The 23,035-nt window shown below is 43.3% G+C and overlaps 1 protein-coding gene across 3 annotated transcripts in view; it reads right to left on the bottom strand.

The window, feature by feature from the left end:
- Positions 1-253: 253 nt before the first annotated feature.
- Positions 254-23,035, bottom strand: part of BANP (BTG3 associated nuclear protein) — a 520,028-nt gene continuing 497,246 nt past the window's right edge. For all 3 annotated transcript variants that reach the window (XM_073554922.1, XM_073554923.1, XM_073554921.1), the window contains 2 exons: positions 7,716-7,859; positions 254-702 (listed from right to left, as the gene is read on the bottom strand). In XM_073554922.1, coding sequence (XP_073411023.1) covers positions 631-702; positions 7,716-7,859 — 216 coding nt within the window. In that variant the 3' untranslated portion in view covers positions 254-630. The remainder of the gene's footprint in view (positions 703-7,715; positions 7,860-23,035) is intronic.

Below are 23,035 nucleotides of genomic sequence, written 5' to 3'. Positions count from 1 at the left end.
AAGATAAACTGTTGCTCTGTTAACAGGGTGTAGCTGAATCACTGGCAGGAGCAGTCAGTGACCAGCACTAGGTATAACACACAGGTAGATGTCTTCCAACTATATGCCTTTTTTCGAAAGTCCCAGATAGCTTCTTTAATATTTGTTCAGAGATCGGACAATCACTCGAAAAAACACAAGAGAGGACAAGTACATAGGAGAGTGCTCAGGGTCCCTTCGTTCTGGTGAGCTGTAGAGTTCTCCTGCCTCCGTAATTATAGAATGTGGAAACCTTTGTGGCAACTCTTTTTCCACCCAAAATGCATGTAATATATCAATAGTTTGGTTTGTGCTCCCAAGCAAGATGGGCTAAGCAGATTCATCACCAAGAGATCAGTAGTGATTAGGTCACATCTTCATGGTTGTTTAGGAGAGGAGATGGATCACGCTGTGACCAGCAACAGCTAGGTAACAAAAAATAATTTGCCTTGAGAGAAATCGTGAAGCAAAATAACAAAAGTCCATCATGAGAATATAAATCATTCTGTGGCTGCGTCTCATCTAGTCCTGTATATGGTAGCCTGGTCCTGTCAGATGACAGCGTGGCAGCAGGTCACACATTGGCTGAATGTTCTTGCTGTGTCCGTCCGGTCACTGGATCTGAATAGATTCATGTTCAATGTGCATTTCTGGCTGTAGTGCAGATTGCAGAGGCTCCACCGCCTGAAAAAGAAAATCCTCAAATGTTATCAAGTTAGAATCAGACTGCAGTGTATACAACCCAATAACACAGGATCTCAACCAAATGTAATGGTGAAACACGACCGCGCCTCACCACTGTAATGACTAGGGAGCACATGGACGACTACTTGTTAGATGGCTGCCTTGATCTGCACGAGCTGCAGCCCACACACTGCGGAGAGTTTCCCAGTACAGAGGAACTTTCTGTTCCTCTGGAGGTATATATAGTGCAGTGAAAACAAATGTTGGAAACCGTAGCTCAGATCAAGAGGGAAGAATAGGAAGCATTTAAGGAAGCCAGGATGGATGAACACAGAACTTAAGCACATGCTAAAAAGGAAGAAAAAAATGTTTAGAAAATGGAAAGAGGGAGGCATATCTAAAGAAGAATATAATGCTGTCTGCAGAACCTGCAGGGCACAAATCAGATTATCTAAAGCTGACAATGAATTGAGGCTTGCAAGAGATGTCAAAAGCAATGATAAAGGATTTTGGGGATATGTCAAAATTAAAAGAAAAGTCAAAGATGCTATAGGATTTTTACAGGATGAAAAGGATGAAATGGTAAGACAGGATGTTGAGAAGGCCGAACTTTTAAATTCCTATTTTGCATCTGTTTTCTCTCAGAAAGAAAATGTAACATCAACTGTTCTTCACTGTCCTATTAAGGGAATAGAAGAATCCAGGATATCTATAAACAAAAATATACTGAGGAAACACTTAGCTAACCTAAATGAATTCAAGTCTCCAGGTCCAGATGAATTACACCCCAGAGTACTGAAGGAGATAGCAGAAGAAATTTTTGAACCCCTCTCCATAATCTTTGAAAATTCTTGGAGAACAGGAGAAGTCCCAGAAGACTGGAGAAGAGCAAATGTTGTTCCTATCTTCAAAAAGGGGAAGAAGGTGGACCCAGGCAACTATAGGCCGGTGAGTCTGACTTCTATACCAGGAAAGATCTTTGAACAAATTATTAAACAACATGTATGTCAGTACCTGGATAAGAATGAAGTGATTAAACAGAGTCAGCATGGGTTTGTAACTAATAAGTCATGTCAGACTAACTTAATTTCCTTCTATGACGGAATCACTGATTGGGTGGATCAAGGAAATGCTGTAGATATAGTATATCTTGACTTCAGCAAAGCATTTGACAAAGTAGCTCATACAATCCTTATTGAAAAAATGACTAAGTATGGAATGGACAAGGCAACTGTTAGGTGGATTCATAACTGGCTTAGTGATCGGACCCAAAGAGTGGTCGTAAATGGCTGCACATCCAGTTGGAAGAATGTCTCAAGTGGGGTACCACAGGGCTCTGTCCTGGGCCCTGTATTGTTCAACATCTTTATCAACGATTTAGATGAAGGAATTGAGGGTAAACTGATTAAATTTGCTGATGACACAAATCTAGGAGGGATAGCTAATACTAGAGAAGAGAGAGAGAGGATTCAAAAAGATATAAATAAACTGGAGAAGTGGGCAGCAACTAACAGAATGGGAGGAATAGGCCTAAGCGACAGCACATGTGAAAAAGACTTGGGTATACTAATAGATCACAGACTGAATATCAACAGTGTGATGCAGCAGCAAAAAAGGCAAATGCAATTCTAGGATGTATTAACTGAAGGATACAGTCTAGATCACATGAAGTCATTATTTCCCTCTACTCCTCTTTGGTCAGACCTCATCTGGAATATTGTGTCCAGTTTTGGGCACCACATTTTAAAAAAGACATCAACAAACTGGAGCAAGTTCATAAAAGAGCGACCAGAATGGTGACCGGTCTGCAAACCCTGTCTTATGAGGAAAGGTTGCAGGATTTGGGATTGTTTAGTTTGCAAAAGAGAAGACTGAGAGGAGACTTAATAGCTGTCTACAAATATCTAAAGGGATGTCACATTGTAGAAGGATCATCTTTATTCTCATTTGCACAAGGAAAGACTAGAAGCAATGGGAAGAGACACAGATTAGATATTAGAAAAAACTTTTTTACAGTTAGAGTGATCAATGAGTGGAACAGGCTGCCACGAGAAGTGGTGAGTTCTCCTTCAATGGAAGTCTTCAAACAGAGGCTGGACAGACATCTGACTGGGATGATTTAGCGAATCCTGCTTTGAGCAGGGGGTTGGACCAGATGGCCCAGGAGGTCCCTTCCAACTCTATAATTCTATGATTCTATATCAAATGATGTAAAAATAAAAAATAACATAAAAGTTAGTATTTGTCGTGGACCAAATAATCATGACATGTTGATATAGCGAGTACAGAACAATATCACATTACTCATTTCTCACTGGTAACAGTTATTTACCCTCAGGCAACAAGTTTTAGGCAGAAAGAGCCTCATCTGGGGATTACTTATTATAGGAGTCATTGCACATATTTTAAAAGGTGCATGTAATTAAACACTGGCAACTTTGTGATTAATAAAGCATTTATTATTCTAAGACATTCTGATGGCGGGCTGTCAGGTCAGCGACACCTGAGCACATCCTTAGGAGGTTCTGGCCGAGTGACATCTGAAGACTGCACAGCACAGGAGCCTGGGATTCACCATCTTCCTGGACACAGAAATGTACTCTTACCTTTAGTAATGGCAGTGTACTCCCTGAACAAGACTGACAATATAATAAGATCCTCAAGTTCCACTATAAGGGAAAAGCACCATGGCCGGCAGGTCAGGCTCAGAGCTGGGAGTCCCTGCAGATTCTTGGAGGATGTTTGCTTTTACTTGAATTTAGTTTTTTAGAGAATAGAAGGTGTTTAAAATTAAATACAGAAACAGAAAAGTCCAGGTCTTGTGATCATCAAAGTCATTGCTGGCATTGATAAAACCTTTATTGGTAACCCCAGAGAGCGGCAGGTTTGGGGTGGTTATTCTATATCTGAGCTGCGGGAGATGAATATATGTTACAGTCCTCCAGAATTAAACATCTACATTCCTGATTTTTGTGTTTCAAATTCCATGTTATTCCTATACATTAAAATAGAGAGAGACACACGCCCCAAATACAAGAAAATGTATCTTATTTGATATAAATGGATATTCACAGAAAAATATATATGACTACACAATAGGGCGAATTACCAAAGATAACCAGATAAATAAATGAGCTCCATATACATATTACAAGAGCGACATACCATGTGCTGGGGAAATAGCACAAAACAGGACGTTTCATCCTTAGCATGCAGTGTATTCATTTATCTATCTTTGCATTTAGAGATTTATGGATTGATTTAATAGATACAGGCTAGCTAGCATCTCATATATAATTGATGTAATGAGAATATAGCCGTGAGCCCCTCTTATTTATACATTTAATGAATACATTTATTGTGACCTTTCTTATGTTCTTCTGTAAATAAGGGAATCAATGTCCAAGGTAGAAGAAAAGGTAGCACTCGCCCTCCGATTAAAATTTCCTTTATTCAGTCATGTAGCGGGTTCGGGTTCAGTGGGAGGATAGTGCGGGACTTCTGGAAACAACGTCCGTTTTCCACTCAAAACCCATTAAACCGCACTGAGCATGAAACAGACATTGTTTCCGGAAGTTCCCCACTATCTTCCCGCTGAACCCAAACACACTGGTACATGACTGAATAAAGAACATTTTTAATTGGAGGGTGATTGTTACTTTTTTCTTTGACCTTGGACATTGCAGTTACAATGCTTTTTGGGTATGCACCTATACGCCAATGGTTTGATAACAGATTGAATAGGTGGTATACAGCTGCTCCAGCCACGGATTTAGTGCTGGCATTCGCTTTCCTACAAATTGTTCTAATAAGTGAATCAGGTCGCCTTATCGCAGCTCATGTTTGTTACTGATGTACAGAGATTGTGGCACAGATAATTGACAGTACATGGTGGGGCCAAGTCTCACCGGGCTGCAGTAACCAAATAACCAGGTATCATTACCAATGTCCAGCCCTAATACAGCTGCCCCTGTAACTTGCCAGGAAGTTACAAAGAGGAGCTCATTTCAGGCATTAATTGCACTCCTAAGTATTAGGACTAGTGTTGAGCGATACCATCCGATATTGAGAAATATCGGATCGGCTGATACCCAAAAAGTATCGGGTATCGCCGATACCGTAAGTCCCATTCAAGTCAGTGGGACAGAAATATCGGAATTAAAAAACCCCTTTCTTTACTTGCACATCCTGTTCGGGAGGGGGGAAGAGTGTGGGCGGTGCGTGGGCAGACACTGTGCGTGTCTGTGTGTGCAGGCGGGGTCTGTACGGGCCTGCCGGGGGTCTGTGCGGACAGCCAGGGGTCGCTGCCGGATGTCTGTGCGGACTGCCGGGGGTCTGTGCCCTGCCGGGTGTCCGTGCGAACTGCCGGGGGTCTGTGCCGGCCTGCCGGGGGTTGTGTGTGTGTGCAGGCATCGTCCGATGGGACTATAAGTCCCATCGGGCTATGCCTGCTACAATGACAGTGATTGACACATTAGCCAATGATGGGACAGTATGATGGGACAGTAGTAGTCCCATCATCCGGCTAATGTGTTGAATGTAAAAAAAATAAATAATACATACTACATACATACTTCATATATACTACATTCATACAACCTACATACATACTGTACTATATTCATACAGCATACATACATATATACAACATTCATACAGCATACATACATACTACATACATACTTCATATATACTACATTCATACAACATACATACATACTACATTCATACAACATACATACTACATTCATACAACATTCATACAACATACTACATTCATACAACATACATACATACAACATGAAACAGACATACAAAATACATACTACATACATACTACAGACATACAACATACATACTACATACAATACATTCATACAATACATACATATAGACATACAGTACATGTAACATAGAGAACATACTCACCATCACTTGTTACTTTGTTCCCCGAAGCCAGTGTCATCTATAAAAAATATGAAAAAAACAAACAACCAATATATTCCCTGATCCGCAGAAATCCACGAGTGTCCCACGACGATCTCCCGTGGAGAACAGCAGCATCAGCTGATGTGACCGCTCTCTAGGGGCCCCGGGAATCCAATTACAGGAGGTAGGTATCCTTCCACACTGTATTCCTCAGCCACTGTAAAAAAAAAATAGTCCCTAGTCTCACTTTTGGCATTGCTGTGTGAGAAAGATCCCACGCAGCTTTTGCCATAAAGTGAGAACAGTGAACCATAGTTACCTCTCAGTGATGCAGTGCAGGAGATCGTCGTGGGACACTCGTGGATTTTTGCGGATCAGGGAGTATATTGCTTGTTTTTTTTCATATTTTTTATAGATGACACTGGCTTCGGGGAACAAAGTGACAAGTGATGGTGAGTATGTACTCTATGTTATATGTACTGTATGTCTATATGTATGTATTGTATGAATGTATTGTATGTAGTATGTATTTTGTATGTCTGTAGCATGTTGTATGTATGTATGTAGTATGCAGGTATGTATGTTGTATGAATGTAGTATGTATGTTGTATGAATGTAGTATATACAAAGTATGTAATATGTATGTATGTTGTATGAATGTAGTATATACAAAGTATGTAATATGTATGTATGTTGTATGAATGTAGTATATACAAAGTATGTAATATGTATGTATGTTGTATGAATGTAGTATATATGTAGTATGTACTATGTATGTATGTTGTATGAATGTAGTTTATATGGAGTATGTTCTATGTATGTATGTTGTATGAATGTTGTATATATGTAGTATGTATGTAGTATGCATGTTGTATGAATGTAGTATATATGAAGTATGTATGTAGTATGTATTATTTATTTATTTTTTTTACATTCAACACATTAGCCGGATGATGGGACTACTACTGTCCCATCATTGGCTAATGTGTCAATCACTGTCATTGTAGCAGGCAAAGCCCGATGGGACTTGTAGTCCCATCAGACGATGCCTGCACACACACACAACCCCCGGCAGCCGTCACAGACCCCCGGCAGGCCCGTACAGATCCCCGGCAGGCCCGCACAGACCCCCGGCAGGCCTGTACAGACCCCCGGCAGGCCCGCACAGACCACGCATCATTATGACATCATTTCAGCAGCCAATCACAGCCACAACAGTGGCTCATTGCATTATGGGAACTTCCGATTCCGGGGTCCGATATTGTAAAAATTTCGGTACCTGGTATCAGAATTCTGATACAGCGAATATCGGCCGATACCCGATATTTGCAGTATCGGAATGCTCAACACTAATTAGGACATGAATAAGACATTTTGGCATGTTTGTGCACTTTGAGTCTATTAATATTGCACTTCAGGCATTTATCTTTTAAAGAAATCATCTCGTGTATCTAGGGGATATGGACGTCGGGGGGTGGGCTTGCAGTAATCAGCTGATCACCAGGGCAGCACCTATAGTAATTGGATTTTCTGTGTGATGCTGTCCTAGATAAATGGAGGTAAAATGCTGTGACAGAAATCACTCAAAGTTCTGCATCTTCATTTTTATCACTCGCAAGCTTCACAAGTTTAGTAATCCGCCCACCCTCATACAACTGGAGTCGTAACCCAGAGAATTGCCTTAGTTTTGGGCAATCCTTGGGACCCTTCTGAGAGACAGTTCTGTGCAGTGAGCCCTCTGCCTGTGACTCGGGACTTCCCTCATCATATACACATGTCATGTATAAATCACAATGTTTAGGCCCTGTGAAGTCTCTCAAGGGCTTTTATTACCCTCCTGATATCACACCCCCTACATAACTTACAATGAAGAGGGGTCAGCAGAAGACATGAAGACTTCTTTCTCTGTGACAATGTTTCCAAATTAGATGTGTTTTTGAAGTATGTCGGTATAAACAGATACTACTGTAATCGTGCACAGACGGTTGAGGCGGCAGGTAAATGCCCAGTTATACCATACTCCTTCAGAGACACATTAACCCACTGTATGAAGCAGATATTATACATTCTGGTCAGTTACATACCTGATCTGTTGCCGAGGCCTCACTAACTGGTGCAAGTTGGACATACTGGACCTGGATATCATTGCCCTGAAGGGGAGAGCCATTGACGCTGTCAGATGCTGGGTCAGCAGATGCAACAGCGATGAGTTGTGCTCCCTGGAGAACCTGAAACGAGTGAGAAATGGTTAAATACAAGAAAGAACTATTATACTAGATCCTAATTATTGGATGCACTTATGGAGTTATATTCTGGATTGGAGGATGAATGTCCATCTGCCCCATGCCCTCTGCTGATTCATTCCAGCACTGAAGAGGTAAAGCAGGAATTTAGGAGAGGCTCCAGAAGACTATTGTATACTCAGTGCCAGCCAAATAAGCATAGCGCAGTAATGATTACAGGGGTGGAATTCTGGAGTAGACAACCACTGAGCCTTCTAAAATGGCCAGGAAACATTGAGTGGCATGTGTATCCCGAGCGCTGGAACAGACAGACAAAACATAACCCTTGCTGTCCCATAAAATAAGGCAAAACCAGGATTCTTTGCTTCAGTCATAGGTTACATCTTACAACTGAGAAAAATGATGGAAAAACATAAAAAAAAAAAAAATAGGATGATGGAAGAATAGAGAGGAACCGCTGAGTAAAATCTGACAGGAAAAGCATGGAGAAACTACAGGAGTAGTAACTTATGGTGGATGCTTTGTAAGGGGTAAAAAGGTGTTGAACGATCATAACCGATGACTTTCAGGGTCGGACTGAATGGCTACTTTTAGCCTTTGGCATAATTCAGGACTTCAGCTGCCACCTTCACAACAAACTGATTGCAAAATTACAGCGAAGACACAAATATAGCAGAATCCTAGAAATAAGTGAAGATTATTATCTAAAACAGAATAAAAGTTTATGGAGATAAAAGGACATTATCACCAGGATGGAGAAAAATAATAGTGGAAAGGAATCATTTAAAAAAAAAAAAAAAAACCTTGGACATAAAATATATTTTCAAGGGAATGAAAAGTTCAAACATTTGTATTGACTCATTATCAAAAGTCACTGCCAGTTCCATATGTGTTTGGCTTGGAGCGCTGCAGCGTCCTGACTCGCTACTGAACATTCCTAGCGCAAGGATTTAATATAAGATAAACAGCGCCCCCCCCCCCCCCGTGTCTTCTCTTCAGCCGATATTGCTACAACTGCACCAAATTGTAGCTTGATTGACGTGTGCAGGTCAGCGGGTGCACACAGACCGCACTGATTTCATAATACAAGCAGACAGTTGTAATTAATATTTAAATGTAAAGTATATCCAAGCAAGTGAATAAACCCACCATGTGCTGAGGCCGTGCTGATGTGACCCCATTATAACTATGGGCAAAAATGCATTGTTGTGGGGACGACAAGGTGAAAATTTTGCCCGGTGCTACCACTGTTACGGCAATAGTTTGACAGTGGGGGTGTCCTCTGTCACCTCTGAATCCCACAATCATCACTGGACACAGTATCTAATGGGCTGAAAGATTGGCAACCAGTTCTTTTGGTCTGTAGTCACTGCCATGATACCCAGAGAAGGTGGCATTTCAGAAGAAGTCCTTTATGACAGCCGTAAAAACTACACAGCAGCGGCTAAGAGGAGCTGTGATGGCGGTCACTGGATTCTCCAAGCTTGTACACCTACACTCTGTAATAGTGGCATTTTAAGCTTTACAAAAAAAAATCAATGTATCAAAATGCTTGAAAAATCCTTAAACTGAAGCTTTTCTGAAAACGATCTGACAATTTATTTCACTACTGCAGACACACACATAACCTGGCTCATAAAACCATTAACGTATTAAAAAAAAATTTCTAACATTAATTTAAGCTTAATCCATAGATTTATATCATAAGATGTTTACTCTGGAAGTTGGAGCAACTCCAGCACCGAATTTTATACTTAATTCAATAAGATAGAACCACAGCCTTTACTCAACCAAAATATTGAAAAAGTCTAATTTTTCTTCCAAGGTAGAATTCCTATTTTATAATTTTGGACGGACTTCTGGCTGGTAAGGCACAATAAGAACTGAACCGATAACGCCTGAAGACGACCGATTTAGGAAAAGAATCACGGGACTACGTAAAATGTTTCCTCTTGGGTTTCACCAGAAGCATCTGAAACAGATTAACTGCTCTGAGTAGGTGATGAGGAATCGTAGGTGATCTGTCTCTTCCAGCGTTCATATTACACAATAAAATAAGCAAAGGAAACTGATGGGACATGACCCTAAAGTACCCACCAAGTTGGAAACACCAGCCCAAAGTAAGAATTACTTTATACAAGTTACTGTAGTTAACCGTACCGACAAGGTAATTAATTTGGCTGCTGCCGGGCCAACATACTCTATCATTGTTGAAGAGAAAGTAAAATAGGGCTCAACATTATCAAATATGGAGATAAAGTCTTCTGTCGTACAATGGATGGAAAGGAGATAGTTGAATGTGAAACTGTAAGTGTGAAAGCTCCCCTTTTCTCTAAGAATGTCCTTATGATGCTGTATCCAGGGGTAATCTGACATTAAGAGAACGTGGATTAGGCCTTTTCATGTCATGTGTATTTAACTTTAAGCCATTTTCCTGGTAATTGTTGGCCTCTGTGCTGGAGACTCTCACTTCACCTCATCTTTTCGACTTGTTGGATATCACGCAGATCATCTGTGGCTCCCACCTCAATCTTACACACATGCTTATAATACTTAGTTTTCAGCACCTAATCTATATGTATGTCACGCCAAGCTAAGATGTGGACCCCGACCTCATAACTACTGAACCCCAACAGAAAAGACTGGGGATGTTCTGTAGTGTACAAAATCAATAATGGCTGAGTCCGACCCTCCCTAGTTTCAAGCCAGTGAGAAAAGTAAGATCTTCTGTCCATGGACTGCTGGGACACTGTACAGGGGGAAATATATTGGCAACATTACAACTGAGAAAACATGATAAAATAATAATAGAGTAATATCATCTACTTTCGAAATCTGGGAAAAAGGATTCTGTTCAGTATTTGATTTCCAACAATCTCAGCAAATGTTTCACCCAGAATCAAGTCAACATTCCCATCCCAAGGCTAATCCTCCGTCTTACAGACCAGGATGGTGCCATTTTCAGCTGAATCACTAACTTTACTTCTACTTCTTTAGTAACAAAGATTATTATTTTTTTACAGTAAATGTTTCCCGGTTAAATGGCAGTAGATAGTAGATTCTTTTCAGATGATCAACGGAATATACAGTCATATGTAAAAGTTTGGGCACCCCTATTAATGTTAACCTTTTTTCTTTATAACAATTTTGGTTTTTGCAACAGGTATTTCAGTTTCATATATCTAATAACTGATGGACTCAGTTATATTTCTGGATTCAAATGAGGTTTATTGTACTAACAGAAAATGTGCAATCTGCATTTAAACAAAATTTGACCGGTGCAAAAGTATGGGCACCCTTATCATTTTCTTGATTTGAACACTCCTAACTACTTTTTACTGACTTCCTGAAGCACTAAATTGGTTTTGTAACCTCATTGAGCTTTGAACTTCATAGCCAGGTGTATCAAATCATGAGAAAAGGTATTTAAAGTGGCCACTTGCAAGTAGTTCTCCTATTTGATTCTCCTATGAAGAGTGGCATCATGGGTTCCTCAAAACAACTCTCAAATGATCTGAAAACAAAGATTATTCAACATAGCTTTTCAGGGGAAGGATACAAAAAGTTGTCTCAGAGATTTAACCTGTCAGTTTCCACTGTGAGGAACATAGTAAGGAAATGGAAGAACACCGGTACAGTTCTTGTTAAGCCCAGAAGTGGCAGGCCAAGAAAAATATCAGAAAGGCAGAGAAGAAGAATGGTGAGAACAGTCAAGGACAATCCACAGACCACCTCCAAAGACCTGCAGCATCATCTTGCTGCAGATGGTGTCACTGTGCATCGGTCAACAATACAGCGCACTTTGCACAAGGAGAAGCTGTATGGGAGAGTGATGCGAAAGAAGCCGTTTCTGCAAGCACGCCACAAACAGAGTCGCCTGAGGTATGCAGAAGCTTCTTTCGCATCACTCTCCCATACAGCTTCTCTTTGTGCAAAGTGCGCTGTATTGTTGACCGATGCACAGTGACACCATCTGCAGCAAGATGATGCTGCAGATCTTTGGAGGTGGTCTGTGGATTGTCCTTGACTGTTCTCACCATTCTTCTTCTCTGCCTTTCTGATATTTTTCTTGGCCTGCCACTTCTGGGCTTAACAAAAACTGTACCTGTGTTCTTCCATTTCCTTACTATGTTCCTCACAGTGGAAACTGACAGGTTAAATCTCTGAGACAACTTTTTGTATCCTTCCCCTGAAAAGCTATGTTGAATAATCTTTGTTTTCAGATCATTTGAGAGTTGTTTTGAGGAGCCCATGATGCCACTCTTCATAGGAGAATCAAATAGGAGAACTACTTGCAAGTGGCCACTTTAAATACCTTTTCTCATGATTTGATACACCTGGCTATGAAGTTCAAAGCTCAATGAGGTTACAAAACCAATTTAGTGCTTCAGGAAGTCAGTAAAAAGTAGTTAGGAGTGTTCAAATCAAGAAAATGATAAGGGTGCCCATACTTTTGCACCGGTCAAATTTTGTTTAAATGCAGATTGCACATTTTCTGTTAGTACAATAAACCTCATTTGAATCCAGAAATATAACTGAGTCCATCAGTTATTAGATATATGAAACTGAAATAGCTGTTGCCAAAACCAAAATTGTTATAAAGAAAAAAGGTTAACATTAATAGGGGTGCCCAAACTTTTACATATGACTGTAAATGGTTGCACATCCAACTGGAAAAGTGTTTCAAGTAGAGTACCACAAGACTCTGTCCTGGCCCCAGTGTTGATTATTTTTAAAAATGATCTAGATAAGGGAACTGAAGGTGAACTAATCAAATTTGCAGGCAGTGCAAAGCTAGGAGGGATAGCTAACACTACAGAAGACATAAAGGTTGAGAAGGATCTAGATAAGCTTGAACAAGCTTAACAGCATGCTATTTAAGAGGGAGAGATGCAAGATTCTACATCTGGGCAAGAAAAACAAAAAATTACACTTACCAAATGGGAGGAATAGAACTAAGCAACAGCAAGTATGAAAAAGTCTTGGGTATACTAATAGATCACAGGAGTCAACAAATGTGATGCAGCAGCAAAAAAAAGGCAAACACAGTTCTAGGATGTATTAAGAGGTGAGGTCTAGATCATGTGAAGTAATTATCCCTCTCTACTCCTCATAGTGCAGGCCTAATCTGGAATAGAGTCCATTTCTGAGAATCACATTTAAAAAAAAAAAAAAATTGAAAAACTGGAGCAAGTTCAGAGAAGAGCTACCAGGATAGTGAGCAGACTACAAAGTATGTCCTACAAGGAACGATTAAAGGATCTGGGAAAGTTTGATTTGCAAAAAAGAAGGCTAAAAGGAGACTTAATAGCTGTCTACAAATATCAGAAAGGCTGTCAGAGTGTAGAGGGGTCATCATTATTTTCATTGGCACATGGAAACACGGGACGACAGATTAGATATTAGAAAAATCTTTTACAGTAAAGGTGAGCAATGAGTGGAAAAGGCAGCCACGAGAGGTGGGGAGTTCTCCCTCAATGGAAGTCATCACACAGAGGCTGGACAGACATCTGTCTGAGATGGTTTAGTGAATCCTGCACTGAGCAGGGGGGTTGGACACGATGATCCTGGCCGGTCCCTTCCAACTCTAACATTCTATGATTCTATGAAAACAAGGATGCAGTGATCTGGAAGTCTTTCATCGCCTTATTGATCATTTGAACATATATCGTGAACATTGAACATTTTCCCCCTTTTCTTTTAAACAGTCTATAAACGACTGGAAAGCGATGAGACAATTGCTGGAGTTTCGAAGTAGGAACCATGCCCGTTCTTGTCTGTTGTAGGATTCTCCACAGTCCTGGGGTCTTCTTTACATTTTACACAATGTCACAACATTTTTTTGGAACTGGGATGGTACAAAGGACTGTGATGATAAAACGTATATCATATGTCCCACCTCCACCTTACATTGTGCAGCTGGTCTCAGAGCTGGACAGAATTGGGATTATTTTCATTGTAGATACTACAGAAGAGAGCCAATACCTCGTGCCTGGTACAAGGTTTGCTTTATATTCGGGGTTCACAATGGTTAGTGACTCACTAATATTTGCTCACAATGACACATGTATAGATAAACTGGAAATGCTCAATGTACCGACATATGGTCACATTTAGGAGAAATTAGTCAGCACGCCCATTTTTTAACCAGTTCAAGGATTACAGAAATTCTTAACTTCTTGCACAGATAAGCCTTTCATTTAAGCCCCTTCGTGACGGGGCCAATTTTTAAGATTCTGACCAGTGTCACTTTATGTGGTAATAACTCTGGAACGCTTCAACAAATCCCAGTGATTTTGAGAATGTTTTTTCGTGGCACATTATAACTTATAATAGTAGTAAATTTAGATTGATATATTTTGTGTTTATTTATAAAAAAAATTATCAGAAACGACAAAAATGTAAAAAAAAATTGCAATTTTTAAACTTTGAATGATTTATCCCTTTAATCCAGATAGAGCTCTGCAAAGGAATACGTGGATTTCGTCCGCGCTGCCCAAATGATGAAATTCCAGAAGGTTAATAAAGTTTGACAGTGGTTTTTTTCTACGCGTTTCAAGGTTTTTGGCAACCTCTTCTTCAGGAAATACCCAGATAAATAATCCAGATAGTCATACCACACACATTAATAAATAGCATTTCCCACATGTCTGCTTTACATCGGCATCATTTTTAAAATGCTAATTTTTGTTAGCCTTTTAGGAGGCTTAAAAATGTAGCAGTACTTTTTCATTTTTTCAAGGAAATTTACAAAACTTATTCTTTTGAGGGACCTATCCAAGTTTGACGTGACTTTGGGGGGTGCGATATATTGGAAAACTCCAAACATGATACCATTTTAAAAACTGCACCCCCTGACACATTGAAAACTGCTGTCAGGTAGTTTGTTAACCCTTCAGGTAATTTTCAGGAATTAATGCAAAGTGGTATGTTTGTTTACCACCTAAATGTCACTAACTTCTGAACTGACCGCTATATCCGGGAGACTCTAAAGGGCATGTCACACTAAGAGATATCGCTAGCAATATCGCTATAACTTGTGACGTTATAGCGATATTGCTAGCGATATCTCTGTGTGTGATACTTACCTACGACCGGCTCCCCCGCTGGTAATCGCTGATCGCGCGAGAACGTTCAGGACTGTTTCTCGTCGGTCACTTCCTGCGGCGCTTCCTGCTGTGAAGACGAGCGACGCGTGGAGCCGGGCGGGAGGACGCAGGATCGCCTGGTGTGACAGGTAAGTAGCGATCCCCGTCCCCAGCGATGTCGCTAGTGAGATCTGCCTGTGTGGCAGCTCACTAGCGACCACTTAGCGATGTACCAGCGATCCTGACCGCGTCATATCGCTGGTCGGGATCGCTGGTACATCGCTAAGTGTGACAGTACCTTAAGGCCGCTATTTGGCCATGAACTGCTATGGCAAACATCAGGACCACACAATCATGATCTCGGTGTGTCAATTAGATTAAAGTGCAAGCCCCCACAATCTATTAACCATTTATTTGATGTAGTGACTTTTGACAGCAGCAACTAAGGGTACTGTTACACTTAGCGATGCACCAGCGATCCTGACAACGATATGACGCGGTCAGGATCGCTAGTACATCGCTAAGTGGTCGCTAGTGAGCTGCCACACAGGCAGATCTCACCAGTGACATAGCAGGGGTCGGGGGTCGCTACTTACCTGTCAGACGAGGCGATCCTGACGTCCTCCCGCCCGTGTCGACGCGTCGCTCGTCGGTGCCACAGGAAGCCCCCGACGAGAACCGGCCCAGGACCTTCTCGCGTGATTAGCGATAACAAGCGAGGGAGCCAGTCGGAGGTAAGTATCACATGTAGCGATATCGCTAGCAATATCGCTGCTGCGTCACAAAATCAGTGACGTTACAGCAATATTGCTAGCGATATCGCTATGTGTAATGGGCCCTTAAGGGGTTACACAGATACGGATGGTGCCAACACCGATCATTTGCGATACAGCAAGTTGTCAGCTATAGTGGACAGCCGACAGCTGCTGGATTGTCACCTGTATGGGGATGATATTCCCTTATATCTCAGGTCAGTAAATATATGTATTGGCTTTCATGAAGGGGTTAATTAAAAAAAAAGTCTGGATACAGTGCAAGCGCTTGTAATCGGAGATCATTACTAATATCTGGAAAATAAATTTGTTAGCACGCTGTGCCAGAGTCCCATTGAGCAGTTCAGTATATGTTCGGTCCATTTATGAAGTGGATTATGCATCGGTCAAGGCCAGAAGAGCATTCTTTGTGAAGCAGAATGTGACACATCGCAGACTGGTGTTCCGGAGAAACCACACCATGTTTAAGAGCGGCTCTGAGTCACATGCCGTCTGGCTGCAGACACTGAATCACTGCAGCCACCAAGGACCGTTCTGTCCACCAGTGAGATCCATTTACATCAGATTCACTCGGCTGACCTCAGGATTGGCTGCGGAGCCAAAGCATCATCTGCACAAAATGTTACCGTTGTGCCCCCCCCCCTTCGAAGGCCTATTTGGAAAGATCTTCCGTTGGCCTAAAGATTGTGACCCCTGTGTATCAGAAATGTTCTTTCATCCAGCCCTTTTTGCATAAGGATCAGGCAAGCAGCATAAGTAAATACGAGGCCATTATGTATAATCTCCAGAATTATGTGGAAAGATTTAGTGAGTTTTTTGCCAGGTTACCAAATGTGCAAGAAGGAAATCTGGCTGACATTAGCTATAGCATCTTCTTACAATTAACCGGCTGGGCATCACATCAAGGCAGATCGTCCTTCGGGTGACTCGTCTCCTAGGTTGGATGTAGTGTTCGTTGGTCTGATTTGTGGAGATTATCAGACAAACGTTTGCCTTTTGGAAAGTGTGAAGATGTTGTGTCACCTAGCTCGTATGCAGCTAAATCTATTGGTTTTCTGCATTTTGAGAACCGTCGGGATATCCCTCTTCTAGTATTTTAACAAGTATAACACAACTGCGTTAACTTTGGAATTGTTAAGAGTTGATGAATGAAGAACTAGATTGAATAAACAGAGGTTGAGTGTAGATTCTGGGAATGTCGTGCATTTAAAGGCGCCAAAGCCAACAGAAAATTAAAGGGGACGATCTTATATAGGTGGCTTCCCTTAGCATGTCTCAATTGTGGGCCCTATACCCAGAGCAATCTGTCTGTCCAATAAATAAAGATGGAGACTACTGAGAGAAACTGTCCATCAGACAAGCTCCTTTTAAAGAGATTTTCCCTCTAAGTATACTTATCACCTATCCACAGAATCGATGAGAAAGGTATAATCACCGAGTCCCACTGGGAGCTCCACCAATCCTGACAAGTCCCCTGTGTGGATCCAGGTGTTGTGATCATGTGTGACCTCCATTCTCTTTACTGCTACAGGACAGACAGAGCCGCTCTATCAGGTCCAAGTGAATAGAGCAGAGGTCAATCACGTGCAGTATAGCTGAAAAGATCTACAGTGGGGGAAATAAGTATTTGATCCCTTGCTGATTTTGTAAGTTTACCCACTGACAAAGACGTGAACAGTCTATAATTTTAAGGGTAGGTTAATTTTAACATTGAGAGATAGAATATCAAAAATTCAATCCAGAAAATCAGATTGTATAAATTATATATATACTGCTCAAAAAAAATAAAAGGAACAAATTACAGGCTGATCCAACTTATAGTGTTCCCTTTATTTTTTTGAGCAGTATATTTATTTGAATGTTGCAGTGAGAAATAAGTATTTCATCCCCTACCAACCATTAAGAGTTCTGGCTCCTACAGACCACTTAGACGCTCCTCCTTCCCTGCATTAAATACAGCTGTCTTACATAGTCACCTTTATGAAAGACTCCTGTCCGCAGACTCAAATTAATCTGTCAGACTCTAACCTCTACAACATGGGCAAGACCAAAGAGCTTTCTATGGATGTCAGGGACAAGATTATAGACCTACACAAAGCTGGAATGGGCTACAAAACCATAAGTAAGGTGCTGGGTGAGAAGGAGACAAATGGTGTTATAGTAAGAAAATGCAAGAAATACAAAAAGACTGTCAATCGACATCGATCTGGGGCACCATGCAAAATCTCACCTCATGGGGTATCCCCGATCATGAGGAAGGTGAGGGATCAACCGAAAACTACACGGGGGGGGGACTTGTTAATGATCTCAAGGCAGCTGGCACCACAGTCACCAAGAAAACCATTAGTAACACATTGCACCGTAAAGGTTTAAAATCCTGCAGTGCCCACAAGGTCCCCTGCTCAAGAAGGCATATGTGCAGGCCAGTCTGAAGTTTGCCAGTGAACACTTGGATGATTCTGTGAGTGATTGAGAGAAGGTGCTGTGGTCAGATGAGACAAAAATTGGGCTCTCTGGCATTAACTCAACTCGGCGTGTTTGGAAGAAGAGAAATGCTGCCTATGACAAAAGAACACCATCCCCACTGTCAAGCATGGAGGGGGAAACATGTTTTGGGGGCGTTTCTCTGCTAAGGGTGCAGGACTACTTCACTGCATCAATGGGAGAACGGATGGAGCCATGTACCATAAAATCCTGAGTGACAACCTCCTTCCCTCTGCCAGGACATTAAAAACGGGTCGTGGCTGAGTCTTCCAGCAAGACAATGACTAAAAACATACAACCAAGGCAACTAAGGAGTGGCTCAAAAAGAAACACATTAAGGTCTTGGAGTGGCCTAGCCTGTCTACAGACCTTAATCCCATAGAAAACTTATGGAGGGAGCTGACGCTCCAAGATGCCAAGCAATGGACTCAAAATCTTAATGATTTAGAGATGATCTGCAGAGAGGAGTGGACCAAAATTCCTCCCAACATGTGCGCAACCCTCATCATCAACTACAAAACACATCTGACCGCTGTGCTTGCCAACAAGGGTTTTACCACCAGGTTTTAAGTCTTGTTTGTCGATCAAATACTTATTTCTCAATGCAAAATGCAAATAAATTTATATTATGCATGCTAGTTTCACATTTGCAGACGGAGGATCTGCAGAGGGCAGCAGACTTCCTCCGTGAAGCTTCGCCCACCGCTGAACCTCCTCTGGTCAGCTCCGCCTACGGCCGCATACTTCTGCATGTGGCCTGCGTACCCTATCTTTAGCATTGGGTGGTCGTGCTGTTGTATGCGGATGCCTCCGAATGCGTCGTTTTGACGATGCTGCGCCTGCATAAAATTCCAACATGATGCGTTTAACGCGGGTTGCTGCATCGTCAAAATGACGCATGCGGAGGCATCCACATACAGTGGCACGACCTGCGTACCCAATGCTAAAGATAGGGTACGCAGGCCGCATGCAGAAGTATGCAGCCATAGGTGGAGCTAACCGAAGGAGGTGCGTCCATGGGTGGAGCTTCACGGAGGAAGTCCGCAGATCCTCCAAACATAAGTGTGAAGCAAGTCTTATACAATGTGATTTTTTTTTTTTTTTTATATTTCTCAATGTTAAAAATAACCTACCCTTAAAATGATAGACTGTTGATGTCTTTGTCAGTGGGCAAACTAACAAAATCTGCAAGGGATCAAATACTTATTTCCCCCACTGTAAGTATTAGAGACACATAAGTGATGACCCGGGAGAGGATGTTCTACAATGGTGGAGTTTACCCTTTCATAGCCATAAAAGATTCGGGATTACAGGAGGGAGTTCTGGGAGTGACAGGCACTGACTCCTGCACATTATTCCCTCCAGATGTCCTTCTAACCTGGATGACAAGGATATTATAAGGACCCCCAGTCTGCCTCTGCAATCAGGACTGTATGCAGCCTACCAGATTGACCCCACTCTGTAGGCATCTAACGTATGTTCCAACTCCTCTAGTGACAAATACAGAACATGTCAAAAAACATGGCAGAGCGGCAAATTGGATCAATAAATAGAAGATTTGCTGTCTGTCACTTATATCAGATTGTCCATAAGGAAAGTTCCAAGCAGAACAGTATTCATATACAAGGTCATGGTGACTTGGTGAGGAAGGAATGAAGAGGAACCTGATTAGTAAGACAGTGAGATTTGTAACCCACAGGGGAGCTTTCTAGTGAAGCTTAGACGTCGTCATCATCTGTCTGGGAAAGCTCTCATTAATAATAGGATAGCAGGTCCCAAAATGTGCACAGGCGGTCACATCGATACATCAAGTTGGTGGTGAACCTCTGTGTAAACTATTTATCAGCCCCGTCCCTCTGGCCTGACATAAATCAGCACCAGCGGGAAAGAGCTGTATAAAGAGGTTTTCCTCTACGTCTCCTTTACGGTGCTGATACCTGATATATAATGAAAGTTAATGAGCTCAATATGAAGCTGAGCGGCCTAAGGTGTCCTAGGGCAGGGCCGTCCGTCAATCTCCCTATCCATCTATCTATATGAACAGTTCTTATACATCGCTCAATGTTTGTGGAGAAGCTAAAACTGCAATGGACAGTGAAAAAATATATCTGGTCTAGCTCCACCATAAAGGCATTGCAAAAGTGAATTCTTATTTGGGAGTATTTCCAATTCCTCCTACCTGCGGTGGGGACTCCCAAGTATTTTAACAGTATAATCTGCCTGGTATAACGCTATCTGCCCTTTGGCAGTGAACCGCTTTGGAGGGGCTGGTAGGAGAGGTTATTTCCTGAGACACATACATGTTACTGTACATACCATGGTTTGTGCTTATGACATCATGGCTCTGGCTGATTGGTGACACATGTTGTAGGAGTGCAGAATATTTTTAGAGTTTAGTGTCCACCTGTGTTTTGCATTAAACGACCCCCATTTCAAAGGACGGCATCTTTACAGCGACGAGATATGACTGAACATGATGGCTGAGATCTATACAGGTCACGATCTGGTAAGGTTTGCAGCAGGCAGCACAAGCAGTAACATAGGTGTGCAGTCACCTGATGTGCGCGGTATTAATCACAATGAAACAGCCATACAGTAATAAGAATCTCTTCTAACCAAGATAACACGCAATTTACAACATGTGTGCAGCCGCGACAGCGCACATCACACGTCTGTACCCAACTGACTCTGCATTCCTAAAGCCCTGACTCCGAGCCCGACCACGAGCGCTCTGTCCATTTGACGTCACTTTAGCATCAATCCTATTAACACCAAACTGTAAGTTATCCTTCCTCATCTAACTCAGGAGACTGAACCTGGCATCCCTGCTCACAAGTGGGGAACCGTCCGTCCTCATCCAACCCAGGAGACTGAACCTGGCATCCCTGCTCACAAGTGGGGAACCGTCCGTCCTCATCCCACATCCAACCCAGGAGACTGAACCTGGCATCCCTGCTCACAAGTGGGGAACCGTCTGTCCTCATCCCACATCCAACCCAGGAGACTGAACCTGGCATCCCTGCTCACAAGGTGGGAACCGTCCGTCCTCATCCCACATCCAACCCAGGAGACTGAACCTGGCATCCCTGCTCACAAGGTGGGAACCGTCCGTCCTCATCCCACATCCAACCCAGGAGACTGAACCTGGCATCCCTGCTCACAAGTGGGGAACCGTCCGTCCTCATCCCACATCCAACCCAGGAGACTGAACCTGGCATCCCTGCTCACAAGTGGGGAACCGTCTGTCCTCATCCCACATCCAACCCAGGAGACTGAACCTGGCATCCCTGCTCACAAGGTGGGAACCGTCCGTCCTCATCCCACATCCAACCCAGGAGACTGAACCTGGCATCCCTGCTCACAAGGTGGGAACCGTCCGTCCTCATCCCACATCCAACCCAGGAGACTGAACCTGGCATCCCTGCTCACAAGTGGGGAACCGTCCGTCCTCATCCAACCCAGGAGACTGAACCTGGCATCCCTGCTCACAAGTGGGGAACCGTCCGTCCTCATCCCACATCCAACCCAGGAGACTGAACCTGGCATCCCTGCTCACAAGTGGGGAACCGTCCGTCCTCATCCCACATCCAACCCAGGAGACTGAACCTGGCATCCCTGCTCACAAGGTGGGAACCGTCCGTCCTCATCCCACATCCAACCCAGGAGACTGAACCTGGCATCCCTGCTCACAAGTGGGGAACCGTCCGTCCTCATCCAACCCAGGAGACTGAACCTGGCATCCCTGCTCACAAGTGGGGAACCGTCCGTCCTCAACCCACATCCAACCCAGGAGACTGAACCTGGCATCCCTGCTCACAAGTGGGGAACCGTCCGTCCTCATCCCACATCCAACCCAGGAGACAACCTGGCATCCCTGCTCACAAGGTGGGAACCGTCCGTCCTCATCCCACATCCAACCCAGGAGACTGAACCTGGCATCCCTGCTCACAAGGTGGGAACCGTCCGTCCTCATCCCACATCCAACCCAGGAGACTGAACCTGGCATCCCTGCTCACAAGGTGGGAACCGTCCGTCCTCATCCCACATCCAACCCAGGAGACTGAACCTGGCATCCCTGCTCACAAGTGGGGAACCGTCCGTCCTCATCCCACATCCAACCCAGGAGACTGAACCTGGCATCCCTGCTCACAAGGTGGGAACCGTCCGTCCTCATCCCACATCCAACCCAGGAGACTGAACCTGGCATCCCTGCTCACAAGGTGGGAACCGTCCGTCCTCATCCCACATCCAACCCAGGAGACTGAACCTGGCATCCCTGCTCACAAGTGGGGAACCGTCCGTCCTCATCCAACCCAGGAGACTGAACCTGGCATCCCTGCTCACAAGTGGGGAACCGTCCGTCCTCATCCCACATCCAACCCAGGAGACTGAACCTGGCATCCCTGCTCACAAGTGGGGAACCGTCCGTCCTCATCCCACATCCAACCCAGGAGACTGAACCTGGCATCCCTGCTCACAAGGTGGGAACCGTCCGTCCTCATCCCACATCCAACCCAGGAGACTGAACCTGGCATCCCTGCTCACAAACAAGGTGGGAACCATCCGTCCTCATCCCACATCCAACCCAGGAGACTGAACCTGGCATCCCTGCTCACAAGGTGGGAACCGTCCGTCCTCATCCAACCCAGGAGACTGAACCTGGCATCCCTGCTTACAAGGTGGGAACCATCCGTCCTCATCCCACATCCAACCCAGGAGACTGAACCTGGCATCCCTGCTCACAAGTGGGGAACCGTCCGTCCTCATCCCACATCCAACCCAGGAGACTGAACCTGGCATCCCTGCTCACAACGTG

Source organism: Dendrobates tinctorius, unplaced genomic scaffold (genome assembly GCF_039654945.1).
Source record: "Dendrobates tinctorius isolate UK_male_01 unplaced genomic scaffold, ASM3965494v1 ptg000214l, whole genome shotgun sequence".
Lineage (NCBI taxonomy): Eukaryota > Metazoa > Chordata > Amphibia > Anura > Dendrobatidae > Dendrobates > Dendrobates tinctorius.
The sequence above is the reverse complement of the archived record's forward strand: the minus strand, read 5'-3'. Positions and strand labels throughout refer to the sequence as shown.